This window comes from Equus quagga, chromosome 10 (assembly GCF_021613505.1).
Source record: "Equus quagga isolate Etosha38 chromosome 10, UCLA_HA_Equagga_1.0, whole genome shotgun sequence".
NCBI classification, from domain to species: Eukaryota; Metazoa; Chordata; class Mammalia; order Perissodactyla; family Equidae; genus Equus; species Equus quagga.
This window is the reverse complement of record NC_060276.1, coordinates 45733726-45749181: the sequence shown is the minus strand read 5'-3', so window position 1 is coordinate 45749181 and position 15456 is coordinate 45733726. Positions and strand designations below refer to the sequence as shown.

Below are 15456 nucleotides of genomic sequence, written 5' to 3'. Positions count from 1 at the left end.
ATGATGAGCATTTTGGATAAACTTTTAGGGTGTGCCTTTTATGTCCATTGTATTACATTTTTTAATAATCGGGCTATTTCCTTCCAATGTTTTTCTTTTTATGATACACTCATTATAAAATTTATCTCAATATCATTTAATATTTCTACTGAAAGGTTTGAAAACTGTCTTTTGCAGATGACTTCTTGAAATCTTTCTTCTTGTTCCTGTGGTTGGGCTGACCTAACGAAATTTCATTGGCTTGAGTCATATGTAGGAGTTGGTACTTGGCTTGCAAAGTTTGTTTAGGAGGAGTTAAGTGTTTTAGATATAGTCAAAGTTTTCATTACTCAGATCACCCACACTCTCAAAATCACACAGCTGTTGAAGGGTAGAGCTGTGATTTGAAGCCAGGTGTTTGTGATGACAACATATGTATATTGCACTATCTGACCTTTAAGATGACGCCTCTGCGGTAGGGTAGGTCACCCCAAACCATGAGGCGGGAATGACCTTTGCCAGCATTCGGGAAACTGGACTGAATGGAATTGATAAAGCGGCAAGTTGTTAACAAGTAACATCTGGGAGAATCATAGACATCTTGCTAGGTGCTCAAGAAACTGTTGAATACTGATTATAGATGCAAACATATGCAAATCACAATTTGAAATTTCCTATTTTTAATGAACTACAGAAATTAGTAATTTGTTATGTACAGAGCCTATTACTCTCACAAGAATTGTGAAGTGGGATTTTTGTTTGGACTACTTCATGTGAATGAAAAAATATCATGTAAAAGTTCCAAAATATATTCAAAATGCAGAATGAAAAACAAAAGTTTAAATCTGTTGTTTAAAAAATATAATTAGTGCTGTATTTTAACAGAATTACTTTTCTATTTCTGTGGTATCCTGAGACTTCTCCAAATGTTATTACAGTCTCAGGAAGTAATTCTGTTAAAATACAGGACTAATTATATTTTTAAATAACAACTATATACCTTCTTTTTCTTTTTTTGGATTTCAAAAGAGGTTCTTAACTTCTCACAGAGGTTTTCTAGCTCATCTTTAAAGTGAAATTTTGTACTATGACAGAATTTTCATTATCCTCAGTGGTTCAAGAAGTAGACAATAAATCATGTATCTTCATATGCTCTCTCTTCATTGACTTCCCTCAGCTCTCAAGTCTCCGCCATACTTCAACACCTCCTTTTGATCCTCTTATCCCTCGAACTAGCCTCTCATATTCCTTTTTCATTTTATCGTCCAAACCTCTACAAGAATCATCTCTACTTGTTTTCTCTGTTTCCTAAGTTAACTTCTACAACTCAGCCTTTTCGCAGTTCTCACAATGGTTAACAGTCATCCTCTAATTTCAAAATCCAGTGGACTCTTTCTAATTCTGATCACTTGGCACTATTGATCACCTCCCTCCTTGAAAATTGTACTGCCTTTCGCTTTCCAGGCACCATTCTCTCCTGCTCTCTGACTACCTCTAACTGTTCTTTCTCTGTCTTCTTTATGTCGTTCTCCTCCTCTTGCTTCTTCGGTATTTTGTTCTCTATGTTCTATTCTTGGTCCTCTTCTATTATTATTTTTGTATATACATACATATATGCGTATTCATATATACACACATATATATACACTCATACGCATATGTATATGTACACACACATATGTTTTATTTTCCTTAGGAATGTTCTCAATTGCTTCTCCAGCTTTAACATCCAACTATGTTCTAGTGATTCCTCAGATTTATAAGTCCAGCTCATCTCCCTCTCTATTTAAACCTACATGTCCAAATGCCTAACTAGATGTCTTGTAGGCATCATAAAAATAAGAAATAAATAACATTTGTAAGCCATGTGTCATTATTCTAAATACATATGTTACCTTATTTTAAACCTCACAGCAATTCTATGAGAGAGATAGTAGTACTATGCCCATTTTATAGATGAATAAACTGAGGCTCATAGAGGTTAAATAAGTTTCCTAGGGTCACAAAGTGAACAGGAGGCAAAGCCCAGATTAGAGACTAGGGTTTCTGGCTCCAGAGCACAAGCTGTTAACCACTACGTGGTACCTCCTCTTATTAAAACCAAGCACGTTCTCTCTTTCCCTTAACCTGATTCTCCCAAAAAGCAGTCTACTCTTCTTCCTGTCTGTCTCATTTTAGCTTATAGAGGTATCATCTTCTACGTAATCTTTAATTTTCCTGAAGACTTCATTCTTCTTTGGTCCCTGCATCTAATCAATCATCGTCTTATAGCACACACTGTGAATTTATCCCAGTCTCTCTATCTGCACTGCCTTTATCTTCTCCCACCAATATTATTCCAGTAATTTCCTATTTGGTACCCCATACTGATACATTCTTCCCCTCCAGACAAATCTTCTGTACTGTTGTCAGTTATCCTTTGAAAAATAATTCTGATTCTAACATAGTAGCCTTCCTAGAAACCTATGCTCATGACCCGTTGTTACTTTGATAAAGGGGAAAACCTAATCGTGACATATGACCTATAATGTCGCCCCAGCCTAACATTCTGGCCTTTGAGCCTCTCACTCTCCCATATGTACTGTATATTTTAACCGTACTAAACCTGGTGTTTCCCAAATATGCTGTAGAGTTTTAAATGCCCTCCAACATTTTATCATGCAGAACTTTACTTGACAAACCAACCCTTCCACACCCATATCCCTTTCCTCCTCCTAAGGTTGCATGAGGGCACAAAGGAAGGCAAATTTAGGTATGTCTGGGAAGGCTTCAGTGATGATGTCATGCTTTGACTAGGTCTTAAAGGATAAACAGGAATTTTCCAGGAAATTATCATTGCTAATAGACAACCAGTATTATGATAGGGTGGGAGGCAGGAGAAGGACTTCCAGTAGGTAAAAATAGAGGCCAGGGTAGTTTGCCAGTCACTTTTCAAAAGAAGACAGAGTGAGGTAATACCAACATATAGTTGAAACTAATTTCTATATAGCCTTGCAGGAAAAGCTGGAGTACACTGAGCATTAATAATAGTTGTTTATGGAGAGAGAGAGTTGTATAGTTGACCTCCAATGATGTATTATAAAAAGAGCCTTAGTCTTCACACTGCTGTTAGTCTGAAAGGTGCCATGTCTTAAAGGATTTCAGGAGCTGTGGGCAGAAGTGTGTTTTACATGATTTAATACATTTTAAAAATGTTTTCTAACGTGCTGGAAATAATTTTAAAAATTAGTGCATGCTGTAATTAGATATGGTACACAAAAACATAGCAGTAAATATCCACTTTACTGATGTGTGATAGGTTCACTTATCCTGACCTCACCTATTTGATCGATTTGTCATTTTGGAATGTAACTGAGAACCAAAAAAGAAATGAAACAAAAATAAAATAAATATAATCTGGGCAGCCCGAAAAATGTCACTAAATCCATCCAGTAAGCCTCATGACAACAAAGACCTTTTGACCTTTAATCAGAGCCTATTCACTCTTTCTTCCTCTCGTGTCTTATTTTTTTTTTTTAAAGATTGGCACCTGAGCTAACATCTGATGCCAATCTCCCTTTTTTCTTTTTGCTTCTTCTTCTCCCCAAAGCCCCCCAGTACATAGTTGTATATTCTAGTTGTAGGTTCTTCTGGTTGTGCTATGTGGGATGCCGCCTCAGCATGGCCTGATGAGTGGTGCTAGGTCCGCACCCAGGATTCGGGCCGGCGAAACCCTGGGCCACTGAAGCGGAGCCTGTGAACTTAACCACTGAGCCATGGGGCTGGCCTCTTTCTACGGTGTCTTAACCAGTCCCCTTGTCTGTTTTCCATCCACAGCAGACTAGATGCACAGGTTGGGAGGGCTTCAGAAGAGGGCTTATTCCAGAGTGCTGCATTGAGATGATCAGGAAGTGCCAACTGACGGACTGAAAGCAAGGGACAAGGAGAGAGAAACATAATAAAAGACCGGAACTAGAATGCAAACATTTTAACATTTGGTTTCATTTCGTTTCAGGGCAAGTAGCCCTACACACCTCAGTAGCTCTTGAGGGCGTCTGTGTGTTACATCATAGCTCATGAACTCCTGTATTTGATTATCCCTCTGAATCAGCAAGAAAATAATCAGTTATATCTAGGATAGTTTGTTTAAGAATGCAGGAATTATGTAATTCATTTCAGAAGGACTTCCGTGCAACAACAGATGTTGATGCTTATAGACAAACCCTCAGATATATGGACTGAATCTTTGTAGCGGGATTTTTTCTACAGAGGTTCTTAAGTGAGATTTTGCTCTAAGCATACTTGTAAATTAGCTATTAGTGCAGCCATACCATCACATATGAGGAAGTAGCTTTGGATAAATCATTTGTCATTTGTCGGAGAGGTACATGTATAATAAAACAAGGCACTGCAACTTATGAGTAAGAGGAAAATTTGGGGAAAAGTAAATGAGTGTGTTAAATATTGAGTGTTGAAGGAGTGCCTGATGTTACTTAGGAAACTTGTTTTAGTTATTGAGGTTTTAGATTGCTACCATTTTCAAAGTAAGTAATACAATGGGGGAGCTTGTATAGAGATGTTTGTACAATGTCGTCATTTTTAAGGTACTTACAAAAGTAACTTCGGACTTGAAGGATGCCTTTTATTTTGAATCTGTTCAAAAGTTGAATCCTTGTCAAATCTATTGTTTTCGGTAACAGAGGGTCATTAATGACCTGCATAATATAGAATGCAGCAGACACTTTCAAGTCATTGTATTGGCTTCTCCAGTACCATTGGCACTATTGATCACTCCTTTCTCAAAGCCCTCTCCTCCCTTGACTTCTGTGATTCTAAGCTCTCCTCGTTTTTCTTTTACTTCTATGTTTCATTGAAAATCTCCTATCTCTGTGCTTGGCCCTTAAATATACTGATTCCTGGAGCTTGATCCTCAGTCCTTTGGTCCTTTGCTTTGCTCGCTCTGTACCTTGTCCTTGGGGAGCCTCATCCATCCTTAGGACTTCAATTGCACTTCTAGGTGATAAATCTCTCTGAGCTCTTCTATTCCAAATTCCTCATGACTCAGACCCTGTATGTTGAGCTGCCGACTGACTGGATTTCAAATTCAATATTGTCCATAACTGTTCTTATCTTCCTCCTTCCTAATCCAATCCCCTGTCCAACCTTGACCTGCCTTTCTTTTGTATTCCCAGTCCTGGTTAACCTTAGCATTATTCACCAAGTAGCATAAACCAGAAGCATAATAGTCAGCTTCGAATCCACTCTTACTCCATCCACCATTCCGTCAGCCACCAAATCCTACCAATTCTCCTTCCTTAGTGTTGTACTTCCCTTCTTTAGTGTAGTCTGCCTCCCCCTGCAACCCTGCTGCCATTTCTTTGTTTCAAAGCCTTGACATCTCACTATTTTATAATTTTCCTGGACTCTTAAATGTCTTCTACCCTTCCTTCTAGCCCCCTTTAAATCATCTTCCACAAAGTTATACTTCTGAAATGCAATTCTTGTTTTATCATTGCTTAAAATCCTATAAAGTCTACCCATAGCCTCTAGGATTAAAGTCTAGCCCTAGTCCGCATTAAATGCTTCATCATCTCACGCTTGCTTTGTCTCTAGCCTCGTATTCCACCACTTTTCTATATACTTTTTGGTCCAATCATACTCTGCTCAGTATCCTGAACATTTTATGGTGTTTCATCCCTCTACCTCCATAACTTTGTACATGGCTCTGTCGTGCCTGGACTCTCTGAATTTCTTGACTTAATTAACTTGCTCTGTACATTTGTATCTTTCTTGGTTGGTACTTATTTTGACTTAAACCATCTTTTTTCCTAACTCCTGCCGGGCTAGGATAAAGAAAGACCTTGTTAATGTCAACAAAGTACTTAATAAGGTCAAGTGTGTGACAGTGTCAATAAAATTTTAAAAGCACAATTTGTCACAGCTAATGGCAATATGGATAATCTGTCTGAGAATGCCCTCAAGTTGGCAATTATTGCACTCCATAGCTCTGTGAATTGTGATCAAACAGATACATAGATGTGGTATAGTTTTCAAGGCTGGTAAGTTAAAATAAATAAAAGGTTCTAGCATTTTCCCAGTAATTTTATGAAGATATTTCATGTTTAAATATTTCCCCTCTCTATACTTAGGTAAGACACTGAATGCAATTTCTTTTTTTTAGTGATGTATCTCATGCCAATAAAATTTGAACTATTTAATGACTATTCGTCTGTTATATTTGAACCATTTTATTGGTGGCAGTTAGGGGTTACAAAGAAAACCCTAAACAAATACAGAGCCTTATCTTTAGAAAGCTTATAATCTATTTTGTGATATTTTACCCTCTATAGCACACCCCACACCTCAGAATAAAGACAATAGGATCCTGTGACTAAAGAATGTAGATGATTATTGTGGAAAGAGAGTAGACTGTTATGGTAAAGGAGGGATCATAACCTGGGGGGAAAACTGATAGTAATTGAGTTCAGTATAATTATGCGTGGCACAATTTATTGGATGCTTTATCACATGCACAGTGTTGGTGGTTTTTATCTGTATGTTTATGAATTCATTCAATAGCTTGTATAGATATCATGTCGAAATCTCCTTATGATATAAGAAGATCATTTAATAAACATGCAAATACAGAAACTGATTGTTTTTACTGGTTAAAATTCAGACTCATGGGCCTAGCCTAGCATATTTGTTGATAATGGAGAAAATTCACTGATTGCCTGTGATTTTTAAATTTAATTCTCATGGAAGCTGTACTTAAAACAAATGAACATGGCTGACCATTTTGAAACTTATAGCCATTATAAAGAAACTAAACAACAGAGGGAGTCTGGATAATAGACTTTGTGATAGTCAATTCAAGGGCACTTGGTTTCTTTCCAGTACAAGGAAAAATGTTATTCAGCAGTGCTGGATTTGTGCATTGTAGTGTAGTACAAAGAATCGAACACTAAAAGTCATGAGGCCTGAGTTCCAGTCCAATCTTTACGGCTTATTATTAGCTGTGTAATCTCGGGCAAATCAGCTAATCTTTCCAGGTTTATGAATAGGTTAGACCAGAGCATTCTGTGTTCTTTCTAGCTTTAAAATCCCATAATTCTTTATTTTCTATCTCTGGAATTGGATTGTTTTTTGAAAGCAGATAGATTTGGCATTGTAAGAGAAAAACATAGTTCAATCATACTCTTAAAGATTTATGTACGTGGAAGTTGAATATACCAATTTTGAAACTTTTATTATTCAGGAGTGAGTTTTGTACTTCTTTGGAGCTTAGGTTTTAGAGATTAGGCCAGAAGCCTTTGAAAGGCTCCAGTGCAGTGCTATCCAATCAGCTTTTCTGCAGTGTCCTATCTCTTTACTGTCCAATATGGTAGCCACTAGCCACACGTTGTTGTTGACACTTGAGCTGTGGCTAATAGGACTGAGCAACTGGGTTTTTAATTTTCTTTCATTGTGATTAAGTTACATTTAAATTGTGACTGGTGGCTCCATATTGAACAGCACAGGTCTAGTGTGTGTGTGTGTGTGTGTGTGTGTGTGTGTGTGTGTGTAGTTGCATGCACGTTTGCTGAGTAGGGAGTGGGGTGGAAGGAAGTAAAGGAGAGTGAGACACGATTACTTTGGATGATGAGTTGCTCCCCATACTTCACTGTTCAGGATATGTATAAAGTAGAATGTAATATGTTTCAGGACCTGTTTTCTAGCTTTCCTTTTTTTCTTTATTGAGGTATAATTGACACATAAGATAACCACTTTATATTCTAGACAACATATTGTTAAAATAATTATATATTTTTCTAATTAACCTATATAGTTTCAAAGCTCGATATCCCCAGTATATTAAACATGATGTACTAGTTCAACTTTATTATCTTACCCATCCTTAAAATCTTTTGTTGTGTGAATCTATGAATGGAGTTTATGAGGTGTCTGGAATGTGCTGGAAATTGTTCTATATTTGGAGGAAAGTGATGTGGTTTGGACTCATGAATTTCCTCCTTGCTGTGTGACCTTGTATAAATTATCTGCGTTGAGCCTCAGCTTCATCATCTGTGAAATAAGGATAATAGTTAACACTTATCTCGAATGGTTTTTATGATGAGATTAGATGGCGAATTATGTAAAGTACCTACTATTGTCTGATAACTAATAATGATAGAAATAATGATGGTGATAATAGTTTGAGGTTTTGTATTTAGCTATGAATTCAGAATCTACACAATGGGTATTTCATGTTTATAATTAAGTAATAACCTATTCTGCCCTTTAAACCAATTACATTTTTAAAATGTAATTTTGCATTTGTAAACAGTGACAATTATTTTGGTTTTGGGTTGATTTTGTTCCTGTCCTCTGAAAAGGGGAGTAATTGTGTTGTAGTATAAAGGAACGGAGATAAATTTTTGTTCTCCATGTTCATACAATATAAATATTTTTATAAAAGAACATTGCTTTAGCAGATTATATTGGAAAATGACATGATAGTATGACTATTTGTCTTATGTGATTTTTAATTAATTAGATATCTATTGGAATTTGGTAAATAATAAACAGTACATTGATAAACTAGTGCTGTTGTTGCCTGTTTAAAACTACTGACTTCAAAGTGTCTCCTAATTTATCCTATAGTCAATGGATGCAACCTTTTTTTTTAGTATTCAGTTATATATTCATATATTATATGTAAAGTGAGTATTTAATAGCATTGCAACTTTTATCTTATTAAATGTACAGTTATTTTGATATTGATACATTTATTAATTTTATTTTTATCATCTCCTGATCTAAATACTTTTCTTTGTATAAAGGTACAATTCCAAGACTCATTAACTTGTTTCTTATGGAAATGTTCTCTTTACTTGTAGGGTATTAATACAAGCCATTAAGCTAGAATTTCTTCTGGCAAAAACAATCCTAGCAGATGGCAACTTTTCTCTCTATTAATTTTGGATTGGCCATGTACTTTGGCTTGTTCGGTCATGTCATAGTTGTAACATAACAAGGATCGCTCAAGCAAATACAATGATAATATAGCTGCGGACATGTACAGTATGCAAACTTATATCCTAGCCTATTGAAATTATATGAAGACGCACCTTTTCTCATTGTAAATAAGAAGGTTGAGTAATCCATTAAGGCATAAGTGTCATAATAACTTATCTGGTATATCTTTTAAGGTAATGCCCAGCCTATGGCAAATATTTAGTTGTCTTAAGTGTTTGAGCTTGACATTTGAGCCTTCGTAGGAATGAGACTACATTGTTCCCTTATCATTGAGATATCTAATAATGTTAGAAACAACCTCAGTTATCCATTTAAAGCATTCAACTTTTTGATTTTTGAAACTGGATGTGAGGTAGATGGGCTAATCTCCCCCAAAACTGCTTAAATGCATAACATACAGATGCAAAAATGAAAACAATATACCTGTTAATCTTTTCTCTCTATCTTGAAAAAAATAACTCTGTTATAATAATAGGCCTGGTAGGTAAGTCAAAAATGTTTGAAATATTTTTCCTTTGCTAATGTATTTTTCCCATACTAACTATTGATTTATTTGCATCCCCTTCTATATATACTTAACATCTTTACTAAATCTGGCGTTTTTCAGGAGTCTCCTTGCAGTCAGCTCTTTGAACACTCTACTAGTCACTGCATACTTTAAAAACAATCAATTTAAATCTACAGCTCTTACCTTAAACCATTAGCCAGTTGCCTTAGACTTAAGCAGCATTTTTTAAAAAATGCTATTCAGTAATAATGTATGGAACACCTGGCAATTAGCATTTTGTAGATTCCCTTCTGGCTTGCAATTACTAGAAAAATAAGTCCCCTTCTATGAGGAGAACCTCAATATCAGAAGGTAAGAGAAGCAAAACCCATTTTCCAGTGTCAGTATAATTAATGAGTCACCTTCGCTTGAAAGCAAGCCCTTATATTTACTTTATCATGCGATTCACATTAGTATTGGTGTCGCAGTGCCTTCTAGTTGATCTTAATTCACTTGCATTCATTTTTTATATGTAGTAAGTTAATTCATCTTAATCATATATTTTAATACTCTATATTTTGTGCAAATCCATCCCAGTAGTAGGATGGAGAGAGTATAAATCAATGTAATAATTTCTCCAAGTTATCGCTGTTCACTGTTTAATATCAGGGTACTTTTATAACTTCATTTGATTTTTTTTTAGAAAAGTGTTTATAACCATATAGAGTTGAGGCCAAGTGCACTCTGAGGACAGCTGGATATGAAAGATACATTTCATGGTCTTTTTGAAAGGGGCTCTCTATGCCTACTTTTGGAACTTTGAGTTTCTCAGAGTTTAATATTCCTCCATATTGTTTAGGAAACATAGCAGTAATTGACCATCCATCATATCTTTGTTAGAATCATTCTGGACATTAGAAACTTTACTGTTAATTTTGTTGTTTATATTATAAAGTCATAATCACCCTTATACTTGGATAAATATTTGCATTTATTCTACTTTTAATGTATATATTTATGTCATTAATGAACGGAAAAATAATTATCTGAATGCATTAAGTAATTATTTCCTTAATTAAATTTTTTCAACAACGTTTGCTTTCTAATTGCAGGTGGCCTGCATGCAGTTTATAAATGCCCTTGTCACTTCTCCTTATGAGCTTGATTTTCGAATACATTTAAGGAATGAATTCCTTCGTTCAGGACTGAAAATAATGTTACCAGTAAGTTGAATGTACACATTTATTATACTGATGAACTTTAACATTTTTCTCTCTTTAGAGAAAAGTACCTGCAGCAGAGTAAATAAATGTGCCTTCCTATTTTCGTTTATTAAAGCATTAGACATTTTGTAAGCTTTTTTATGTTGTACTAATATCAGTCTCTATATACAACTCATGATTCAGAGTTCAGCTAGTGAAGTGTCCAGAAGTGATGTGTTTTTTTTGTCTTCTTGACGTTGAAAGGGAACTTCTTCTCTTTGAATTTGAACACTGAGAACATAAAAGACTACTGTTTTTTTGCAGATTCAATTTTCATTTAACAATTTTTCTTTCCTCTCTGATAACTCAGATTGATTTTATTTGTATTCAGCATAAGTAGGCATAAAATTTTGATTAGTATATTCTAGACACATTACTTAAGTGTAACAGGAAATGGTATTCTTGTTACAAGGCCGTAGGAACATTTAGCAAAACAATTTCATTTGTTAAATGGAATGTGAATATTTGCTCTAATTATGATACTGTTAAAAAACATTTTTAAAATAACTTTATAGGCTTGATCTGAGATAAATGAGCACATTTATTCTATAAATACAAATGCAACTGCTGTGACTTTCTATTTTATTTTAGTATGTTAACTGAAGGGCTTGGCATTGTTACAGGAGACAAGTAAAATCTCACCCATGTCTTCATTTAAGCTACTCAGACCATACCTGAGAAACAAGAATTAAAAGTAAAGGAGGGGGGAAAAAAAGGACCGAGGAAAGAAAAAAACAAAACAAAACAAATGTCAATGAGCATATATAGAAGACTTAGGGTTTTAGAAATGCCAAAATCAGGGAAATTTTCTGGTGAGGAACGAGTGTGTAGCCTGCATCTGTCGCTTGTGTTCTGATAGTCTTAACTGAACGTAGTTGAAACTCATCATCATAAAATGTACAATTGGGTCTATTGAAACCCATTTGAATAAGATGTATGATTGGGTCTATCTGATTTTAGAAATTTCCATGTCAATTCCACTTTGAATGGTTCTTTAATTCATGACTTTATAAAACCAGGAAATTGGTTGCCGTGAATCAAGGCAACATTTTAAGTGACACGTATAGAGGTTCAATATGCAGTTAACTTAGGCACATTCCCTAGATATCGTAAAATCAGGGAAATTTTCTGGTGAGGAAAGAGTTTGTAGCCTGCATCTGTAGCAACATTTTAAGTGACACGTATAGAGGTTCAATATGCAGTTAACTTAGGCACATTCCCTAGATATTGTGTGTGTAACACATTTATTCTTGTTTTGTCACAAATCTTTCCTCATGAGAAGTCTGTGGCTTTAGGTAAGCTAGAGATAGTGTTATAGCCTTGATTCTAGTTTGCTTTTGAGGTGCCTACTACTTATTGGTTTCCATGCTTGTCCTCACTGGGTTGGTCCTGTGTTTCTGGGAGAGTGATAATGTCTTTGGACACTTGCTGGCTACAGGAGTTCCTTAGCATCCTCTAATCTTCTACTTATTTATTAATATGCCATGTTGCTGCCTTAATTGTTGCTATTACTCTTCCATCCTTCGTTTCCCTGTGTTTATTTATAGTTGAATGTTCATCTTTTGCCTTACACTATTGAATGGCTGGTCAAGAAAACTGTTGACTCTTATTTTAATTGATTTAAGTCCTCATCTTTTCAGAAAGAGTATGTACAGTAGCTCTTGTCCTTACCTTTTGTACTTTTGTCTGGGTGTATTAATCTCTGTTGGGTTCAGTGGTCTCATGGTGTGTTGTTCATTTGGTTATAGTGACAGCTAAGATTTTGCATCAGTGTTCCTAAGCTACACTTTCACTTGGTCCTATAGCCATATATAAAGCCTCTTGGTGCAACATGTACTTCTTAATATATGTATTCTTATTATATACTTTCAGTTAGATTTTTCTTTAACTATCACATCTCGTCAACATGCCCTGCTTCTCAGATATCAGTGATTCCTCAGCAAGAGAGGAGTGGGACGTGTCATGGTTCTACCTTCTTAAGTTTTGAGGTAGAACCTACAAAGGTTCTTAATTTTTTTTTCTCCCTAAGACAAGGGAGCAAAATATGGCTAAATATGCCTCTGGTTCTCATCCAAGAGGTTGGGCATGCCCCCCTAAAGAGAGACTGTCAAAATCTTATTGGGAGTGGGGCAGAGATGCTCGGTTTGAAAAAGAAAATCTTTCCCAGGTATTTCCGATACATGAGATAAGAATCAGAATCCAGGTAGATAGACTGTGAGGTTAGAGATGCTTTCTTTTATACTGTACATTTCACTACTGTTGTTGTTTTCTCATAGTTTTTTTATCATAATTTGGAGTGAAGGCCAGAATAGTCATGTTTTTATGTATACCAGATGTACCTAACATGTCAATATTATCTTATTAATTCACTCTCTTATTTACTAAATATTTAAATTTATACTAGTAGAATTTGTAGTAACATTAAACATCTTGTACACATGTACTCAAGCTTAATAATATATTCATAGGTGAGTCTTTAAAATCCTAACTTTTTTCCTATTTATTCTTATTTTCTGCACTCTACTAAAAAGAGGAGCTCCTTGATTTTCTAGAATATAGCATATTCAAAGCAGCAAATTGGATGTGGCCAGAGCTAGTATTAATAGTTGGTATATAGATAAAAAATTATACCTATCTGGAATCATTAACTGTTAGGGAAGAATAATTCTTAGGATTTCAATAACCCCTGAGACCATCATAATATAGTAGAGTGAAACTTGTTTTTAGATAATTGTCAGAATCCTTAAGACAGGGACAATTATTTTAATTATATTCTGTAAAAATTTGTTTTCCAAATTCCTGCTGTCTCTATAGATTAATTTGTCCATGGTGTTTAAAGGGAGTTTATATTTCATTTATGTGGAAAATTCATTTTTCATACATTTGCTTTAGTAATTTGGGATAAATGAGTTGTTATGTACTATAGAGTGATTTTTAAAGTAGTATTTGCTCTGTGGTTAACTTACATTGATTTCTTGTGAAGTTTTCTCCATGTACTTTTTATTTAGCTAAATAAATTAAGAAAATATTAGGTAAATCAGATACGTGAAGAAACAAGATAGTAAGAAATTGTGTCTGTGGGAAGCAGGCTTTCTTAGTCTCTTTTAAAAGACCGTCAAACCTTTTCTTATTATTTTGAAGACTCGATTTTGATTGCTTGACTGGTAATCAGTCATGTATTTGGTAATGGACTTTTGATTTCTTTTGAAGTACATTACATTCTAGAGACTTAATTATATGTTTCAGAGAATCTGCTGAAAATGCTCATCTATACAGCAAGTTTGTTTAAAAAATAACTGAAACATGTTTACAATATTTCACATAATATAATTCAGTAATTCTTTGATATTCTACATTTTTAAACATAAAACTTTAGTGATCCATTTCTGTTTTCTTTTATAGGATATCTGGCACATTTGTGCTATATAAAAAATTTATTAATTCATTAAATGTTTATTTTGTCAAGAATTTATGGATATATCTTTCAAGGTTTGACATTTGACTGAAAGGAAGTTTTATATTTATATATGTGTGTGTATGTATATATGCATACATATTTTAATGGAGTGTTATTAATAATACTTACAAGATATTGCAATTATACATGTCTATATTTTTATATTGTGCTGTATATGTTACATACTATCTATATTGTATAAATAATGTGTTCTCCTAATTGAAAACTAAATTAAACATTTAACCAGTTATTTTCATTGAAAATATTTTAATCATGCAGATTGATTCCATGTTTTATAAAGTTCTGATGCTAATTGAATAATAGTATGTAACTTAGATTTTACTGTTTTTCAAACATATTTGAATATGTTCAAGTTTTATGGTGAACATCTAAGAAATAGTTTATTGTGACATAAAAATAAGGAAAAGTCCATGTTCTAAAATGTGTTAAAGGTTGTTTCTGCAATGATCAGCATATTGGGTATGTCTGGCTTCTGGTCTTTTCTGAATAGAGTTCAGAAATCACCTGAAAACATGACTCACCAGTGTTAGATAATTTTGCATTCCAATAAATTTCTTCATTCCCTTTCAAAGTGGAAAACTAGACCTAAAGGAAGTTATTACTAAGAGTAAGCTAAGTGTAAATTCATTTATTTGTTATATATTTTATACGAAATTTCATAGAAACCTATTAATAAGTATTTTCATATGCCCTGTAGGTAAATTTTCAGTAAATTATTATATATGTCAATGCTAGAAGAAGAATGTCTAGAAAATGCATAAATTTGTGTTTGGCTTCAGTAATAGCCGTTACATCTCCATTTGTAATTGTTCTATTGAATAAAAATAGAAACAAGAAATGCATCCTATTTTGTTTTATTGACCTAATTTGAAGTACACCGTGCTTGCATTTCCTTTTAGAGTTCAAGCTCAGCTCTGACATCCTAGTCCCACTTTTGGTATCACCCTTGAGCATCCACACTTGTGATTACCAATTTGGGTTTTGAAAGCTGCAACTTAATGGACACATATTAAAAGAGATTCCAGGTGATATATATTAAGCCCAACAATCTCTAGTGTGGCATGCTTCCAAAGATTTTGTTTCTACTATTATTTTGAAAATGATCGGAGTTTGTAATGCATGTGCTTATAATGTATTACAAAAACAAATCTTTGATGCCCAAGTTGGTATTTTGTGATTAGGTTAAGCAAAAATGAAAGGTGGGGGAGGAGGCTAGACATGCAGCTTGAGAAAAAGTCCTGACACCTTTTTGC

General features: G+C 34.5%; 1 protein-coding gene across 3 annotated transcripts in view; it reads left to right on the top strand.

Moving 5' to 3' along the window:
* DIAPH2 (diaphanous related formin 2) overlaps positions 1 to 15456 on the top strand; it is an 817147-nt gene that overhangs the window by 221158 nt on the left and 580533 nt on the right. For all 3 annotated transcript variants that reach the window (XM_046673034.1, XM_046673033.1, XM_046673032.1), the window contains one exon: positions 10576 to 10686. In XM_046673034.1, coding sequence (XP_046528990.1) covers positions 10576 to 10686 — 111 coding nt within the window. The remainder of the gene's footprint in view (positions 1 to 10575; positions 10687 to 15456) is intronic.